Here is a 7,157-nt window from a genome sequence, read left to right as displayed (position 1 = left end):
CTGCCGCTGAATAAGTGGGAGTGTTCCTCCCCCTTCTTTGTTACTCTTTCGAAGTTGTTGGGAAAATTGAATGCATTACTAAAACTGGAAGCCCATTTTGCCCATGAGTATACATCCAGTGTTACTGCTAACTTTAACTTAGAATCTCTCTGCGAAATAACAGAGGCTATCGTAGCCTATAACCCCATTGCAAGACAACAAATCTTGGACCCCAGCGTCTGGGAGCAGCTGTTTTCGGTGGCGATGGACTGCATAAATGACCTCTTTGCGCAATGCGTCGAAACACTCATGCATGTCACGATATGCTTCTTCGGTAGCAGCAACAAAATCCTCCGGCTGAACTGCTTGTTTTACCTCCGCGGTAAACTTTAATAAGGCAAGCTTCTTGAGTTCGTCGACCATGTAATAATTTGCAATCTTATGAACAAGAACATGGGTTGACAAGCTAGGCTGGATAACTTTTTCGCCTTCGGCTGTTTCAGAGAGGATATCACCACCCCCTGCAATAACGGATTGACAGTTATAATCTAGGCGGTAAAAGAATTGCAACATACAATCGACCGCGACTGGGTCAAGTGCCGAGAGGTCAAGTGTCAGCTTAAGAGGGCGTGCACTGCTCTGAAGCTGCCTTGCCTCCTCTTCGGTTGCTTGTTCGGCGGTCGACGTTATTCGCTGCCGCTCAAATTGGCACGAGGATTTCAACACATCGGAGAACTCGCAAATTATAAGTTGGTGAGCATAGTATTTTTTTTTCCAGCACTGATTATAATGTCAGACTGGTCGCCAGTATCGAACAAACTATAAGCAGCGGCGAGCTAATAAGCAGGTGCAGGAAGGAGGTTATTCGCGAGGCTTGCTTACCGGGCGCGCTTTCCTAACACCGAAGCTTTAATGGACTCCTGTAGAGCCATGATGGACTCGGACGCAGAAGTCTCCACGTTGGTGGCCGTAGCTGGGGCAGGCTGTGGTTCAGGGCTATGGAAAAGCTCCGGGAAGTTATGCCGAGCTATATAGTCGCTCTCGAATATCCGATCGTCGAGAAGAGAGCGAAGAATGGTAACCAACTGGTCTTCTGAGTAGAGCCAGACGGAAAGCCGGTGTCTTTGGACAAGATCACGAACAAGCTTCGCCTTTCGAAGCGCGGCGTTGCGCGGCTGCCGAAAGAGAGCCCTGCACTTATTGTTGCAGTATACTGTTTTTCGGTCGTTTCTAGACGGTTCAAAAGGTCGAGCCATTTATAGGCGCCAGGTAATGGATTCGCACTAGCAGCTGAGATGGCAAGTTGAGCAAGAAGAAATATAGCGCTGGAACATTCAAGATGCCTCTCCGCACCTGGTCGCCACGCCAACCAAGCCGCTTCGGCGATCTCCAAGGAATCAGGCTACCTATGCTGAGCCACACAGCGTGGTGTGCTCGCTGTCAACTTGACCATACACCACCGTGAAAACCACAGATTCGATGAGAAAATTTCGAATGGATATTAGAAAATGCTCAGCTTATGGCTCTCTGTAAACTTTCGAATTTCTCCGCTTATGCTGGCTCTTTCTCCCCGTCGTATATCTTTCACTTTCCGCGCTGATCCGGGACCCATAAACCGCCATCCTGAATATGACAATTCCTTTAACTTTGCGATCACGCTGTCTAATCGATACCTCTACGGAGGCTTGAACGTGACTCTACACGCAGAAGTGATATTCATTCGCTGCGTCGATTTTCTGTAGCGCGAAAAGCATGGCTGCGCTTGACGTCGAACTGGGATCCGCTGTTCATGTCACTATCTGGATGAACCAGGGCACCGGTGTCTGGGTCACGAAGTAAACATATTCAGTATGCGCAGTGGGAATGGAAAGGAGAGACATTGTGGATAAAGAGCATCACTTAGTTCACAATATTTGTCCTATAGAAACTCAACTTAAAAATAGATATTCGTCCGCGTTAGAGCAACCCACTTTTGCTTCCATCAGGCCGCTCACAAAACATTCCCCTCGTAATGCATGAAAGCCGCTTGTGCTATCTGCTACGACAAAGGCACTTTCAAGCCGTGAATAAGGAACACCGAATCTCCAGGGGATATGTGAACAGACCCAAGTCCCAATTTCCCAGTTTCTGTAATAAAGAATGTGACGGCAAAGTTGCGCTGCGAGATATGCGATATGAGTTGATTCCTCGCGCCCATGTTCCTCAGATGTCCTTTGCCAAGCGCAACTAGGTTTCTCGCAGCCCAGTGGTCGAAATGCATTCTGAAATTTTCTGGGCCAATGCTGCTTTCCATCCGGGTCTCGTTTATGATGTTGCCATCCATAGCCAATGTAGACGCAAATGCGGCTTTTATAGCTGCCCTTCCATGGAGCATGCACCGCAGTGTACCAAAACACGATTCGCTAGGGCTACTTCTTGCACGATCCACAGTCTTTCGAACCAGGATCTCTGAAAAAGTAAAGCTACTGCTTTACCAAGTGTATTTGATGGACTGAAGAGATCGGCGGGGCTTCGCGCATACCCTCCGGCCACCAGGTCGTTGTAGGCTTCATACATCCCATCGCTAAGATTAAGAATGCGGAGGAGCTTGAAAGCAATATCGCTGTTGTTTTCTTGAACGCCAAGCCAACATATAACTTGGTCGGCCTGCTGATATATCCTAGACATCAGTCGAACTTGCTGCTGCTTTTCGGCATTGTCCAGTTGGTTGATACAGATCTGATCAACCCATAGAGTGACTGGTGAGGCACCGATTGTGAGCTTTAAAAACGCTTGAAATAAAGATGTACTGATTTGAAAAGGACAATTATCAATCAGTACAATTGGATCATGCTGCCCTCTAGGTCCCCAAACGTAGGACAAAGCTTGGTATTTTGGCCGCTCTTGTAACTTGACGACTTGCAAGCTTCCGTACAGCTGATCAGTCTGGGCGACGGACCTAGCTATTTTCAAGACTCGGATAGTCTCGCCTTGGCCGAGCTGTTTGTAAATTGAGCGCATCGTATCGGAAAGGCAACAGAAGGAGAAACTAACGATGAAGCTGGTCGCCATTAGATGCTTGGAAACGTCCTTTTCGTCTACATCTTTGCTACCTGAAAGCTACAAAGGCTGTGCGGAGTCACGCCTGAAAGAGCCCTGCAGTGAGCCTTGCAACCCATGACGGCCGGTATTTTTAATGGCATCGAGTCAGGCGCCTTCAGCTGCAACACCGCACAGCCCACATCTGCTGCAGGCAACCATGCTTTCGCAGAAGTCGATAAATTGGCAGAAGAGTAGGGGATATCAATACCGAAGGCATGGAAGTGAAAGAAAAGAAAACGCGTGTTGGCTTGAAGCAATAATTTTGACATTTGCCGACGTCTTGTGAGTTAGCGGGTCAGCGGAGTGAGTTCTAACCAACCTGGGGCAACAAAAAAAAGCGAATTAGCACTCATGATCCAGCGCTGACGCCTCTCCCAAGCTGTCTCACCTGCATACGCATAGTTTCCGCGTCCCAAATTGTTTCTTAGTGCATTGCAGCAGCTCTCTCGCTGAGACTCAACACTCGGCCGGGATTTTACCTCTTTGGTTTGAACACTAAACCTAAAAAAACGTTACTGCCACATACTCTGTTGCGCTAAGTATGGTGCCGTGGTGCCGAAATGCTTCCAGGGAGCAGTTGCGCTGTTGGTGCTTGTACTTGCAGAAATGACGCCAATGTCAACTACCTGCATTAAATGGCCAGCAACATCATAGATGCTCGGGGAACAGACGGCGAGAATCAGCCGCAAACCAGTTGTCTAATTCTGAGGTCGGTCTTGATTTTGTTCCATCAGATCACAATTTTGCACTTGCTGGGCTTGGTTGGTAGATTGTATTGATGACCTCGCTCAACGACGGCAACGACGACAAAGACGGCGACGACAACCCCCTATGACAATGACGGGGACTGACCATGGCAATAGACCAGACGCAAAACCACGACACATGCATCATTGCCAATATAACTCTGAGAAGTTTCCAGCTAGTCACAGCTCAATCATACTGCCTTCCAATCGGCAGCCATCACGTCCTGGCTGTTAGGCATGTACATACAGTTCTGCACTCGACCCGAGAACGCGATACACCACAACCGGGCCCACGGTGTGCTATTGAAGATTAGATGTGTCGCACACTTTACCGGTGCGAGTATAGAGGCTGGGGCAAGTAAGAGGGCAAACAACTTAAGACGTGCATACGCAGGACAGACGCTGGCGCTGCGAGCTTTGTCGGGCACGTACTTTAGTGGCACGTAGCCACGAGTCCAAACCCGCTCTTTCCCAGGTCTCTTGGCAGAGCAGTTCTATGTATTAATACATACAGTGTTTATTGATATTATATGTATTATAATAAACGCTTTTACATTGTTAATAATAGCAAAGATATTTAGAGCTAGCTTGGCTCGCCCGACTGGATCCATGCATTCTACTTCATAGAATTGTCCGTAGAATTTCTGCTGTTTCCAGTTTCATCTTCTCTTTTATGCACCTCATATCAGGCTCAGCCTCAGACTGGGAAAGCAGCGTGTTTTCTTGTTTCGCCAGCTGCGAAAGGATTAGTCCCACAAGATGCAGCTGATTCACCGCATCAGTGGACGCCTCGGCAAACCTTCCAGAGGGCCGCCGGTTGCTTTGACGCGAAGCGAGGTCTCTAAGTCTACCTTTCCGGTATGCATATTCATATTCCAGTCTTTGTAGGGCTTCAAGTGTGCAGAAACACGGCCTCTGACCATCTTTTCGCGTCGTTCTGGCTACGCCGTCAGGCAAGCACACCAAAGATTGATTCATAAGTTACCAGTTCGGCCTGTGTTTAAAACCCGCACCTGTTACTGGACAGTGGCGAGTCGGGAGGTTATATGTTTACCTGCTCGGTTTTGCGGACACAACCATGACCACTTATCATTGGTTCTGCATCTATTCAGGGTTATCTGTCATCCATCTTAAGCCTAGATATTCCTGACCTGCTACTTGGCCACGGCGCCAACATCAATGTACAAACAACAGTGGCATTTTGGGTCAAATCGCAATACAGAAATTGTTTTTATTCGGTTTACAAGCCCCCACGAAATATTTCCCGAAGTAGATGCCGTAAAACAACATTGCCATCGGCTTGATTGAAAGTATTACGTAATACTTTTCCTGTCTTTTTAGTGTAGGCTCGCAGCTCTTCCACAGTGCCGAAGCACTGAACCTGATCTTCACGACTACTTCGTCCCCATTCGATCAGGTCAACGATATTAATATGTGTCCTACGCACGGCTTATCTTGTACATTAGCATTAATTCAGACTTTATTCACGGTCAGGCTGTGGTTAGTAGAACAGAATAGTGTTTCAAGAGATGGGTTACCCCTAGACGAAGTTGCATATACAGTTTGTCACGGGGCTCGGACGGGAAGGACTTGCCTCAGCAATCTCGCCTCAGGGCGCTATTGGTAACTCATAGCGCAGCCGAACAAACTAGGATGTCAACGTCGTGATAGTTGCTGGTGAGCAGTGGTAAGGATGCCCCCACCTGCAGGTCATCCAATGGCTGCGCTGTCCTACTAAGAGTCGCACATGTCCGTTCACAACTACCCCACGCCAGCGCCATCGTTCCCTGTCCATCCATTGTGGCCAGCACGCGGCGGGCATCCATGGTTGGGGCTAGCCGTGGGCGGCTGTCCACGGAGGAGGGACTCTTCTGTTGGTCCCAAAAAAAACCCTGGCCAAAGCATACCTTTTCCGAAACCGCAGGCGGCAGCCCAAACGGCGTGTTTCCGGGTGCGAACGCTGCCGGGTTGGTGGAGAAATCCTGCTTCACCTTGGCTTCTTGAGCCTTTTTATTTTGCTTTGCCACGTGGGGGTTTAACTTGTTTCTAAAAGTTGGGCAGGTAAAATAGTTACCTCGATGACCTTTTGCTCCCCCTCCCCCCCCTTCTCCCCCTGTCTAAGCAACAGTTCTTTTGACACAGGGCCAAGCGTTGTGAGAGGGGGGGGGGTTTGTCACGTCGCAGAGAATGTGTTGGCGCACGGAGGCAACCTGTTTCTCTAATAAACAGCTCATTCTTCATGTTCGTCATGCAAATACCGTCCGATTCAGCATCATGATCCGAGTTGCAGTAAAAAAAAAGAGCAAAGCGCGTTTGACAAGTAGTGGCAGCTCGGACACTTAAAGAAAAAAGAGAATGGCAAATGACTTTTATTTTACCATCCATCATTCAGTTTCGCACTAGTTGCTACAGATCAACAGGGCTACTAACTCATAGTTAAGTGTGAGGATCTCACGTCGAAGAAGGGCTTAGTAATGATTCCTGGAAGATATTCGTATCAGAGCGAAGTCTAGACTAGGTTCTAGATACAAGACGTAGCGCGAGGAAGCAAGAGAAAGTGGAAGCGTGGCTTCCAGGCGCGCGTAAGAACTAGGGTATCACGTGGTCACGTGATACCCGCGACAGCTTCTATATGGGATCGTGACATTAAGGTGTGCGCGTCCGAGCTTTGCTGAAACAGGCTAACGAGAACAAAGCAATGATGGTTCTATTGTATCGTTGGTCTAGAAGCCCCTCCCTCATACACAAGGTTTTGCTAATTTTTTTTTCTGATATAGCCGTGTAAAAAAAAAAACCCGACTCGCGAGAACTGGGTATTCATTTAGTCTCGGCCGTCTCGGCCAAGTTCATCTAAAATGTTTGTGTTTCTGATCTGCGGATGCATTAACATGCACTAAAACCACACACACACACACACCTATTCCACAACATTTTTAGTAGTGTTTTTTTTATTCTTAATATTAGTTTAATCTTTCTTTCTTTTTTTTCCGCATTTATTATTTTACTATTTCAATCGACCCCTATGCATCGCTAGACTAGGAAATATAATGTGGCTAAAGTCAGGGCCCGTATCCGCAATCGAAAACATCAGAAACGTGAGCCCATCGTCGTTGACCCGCCTTGTCGATACGCTAGCGAAAGCGAACAAGTCCCTCGTTTTACTTGAAAAGACACACAAAAAAAAAAAGAAAGAAAGAAAGGTACAGCGGATAACCGTTGCTGGGCTCCTCGCCCTTCTTACACTGGATCCGAGAGGCTGTAATGAAAGTTTTCCTTTCTTGTTCCTTCAACGTCCACCGCACCTTTGTACCAGTATTGCGGTTCATCCATCTCCCCACTCGAACTCGTTTG

The 7,157-nt window shown here is 47.8% G+C and overlaps 2 protein-coding genes across 2 annotated transcripts; both read right to left on the bottom strand.

Annotated features, from left to right (window-relative positions):
• Positions 1-138: 138 nt before the first annotated feature.
• On the bottom strand, positions 139-911 carry BBA_09677 (uncharacterized protein; the record flags this gene model as incomplete). The annotated part of the gene is made up of 4 exons (XM_008604774.1): positions 139-500; positions 555-714; positions 800-815; positions 862-911. 4 exons carry the CDS (start codon positions 909-911, stop codon positions 139-141), a joined length of 588 nt encoding a protein of 195 aa, XP_008602996.1.
• A 1,417-nt stretch (positions 912-2,328) lies between these two features.
• Positions 2,329-4,729, bottom strand: BBA_09676 (MFS allantoate transporter; the record flags this gene model as incomplete). Its single annotated transcript, XM_008604773.1, has 7 exons — positions 2,329-3,071; positions 3,380-3,448; positions 3,587-3,686; positions 3,913-3,967; positions 4,054-4,106; positions 4,239-4,300; positions 4,606-4,729. 7 exons carry the CDS (start codon positions 4,727-4,729, stop codon positions 2,329-2,331), a joined length of 1,206 nt encoding a protein of 401 aa, XP_008602995.1.
• Positions 4,730-7,157: the final 2,428 nt, after the last annotated feature.

Source organism: Beauveria bassiana (genome assembly GCF_000280675.1).
Source record: "Beauveria bassiana ARSEF 2860 unplaced genomic scaffold BBA_S00062, whole genome shotgun sequence".
Lineage (NCBI taxonomy): Eukaryota > Fungi > Ascomycota > Sordariomycetes > Hypocreales > Cordycipitaceae > Beauveria > Beauveria bassiana.
This window is presented reverse-complemented; position numbering and strand designations above follow the sequence as displayed.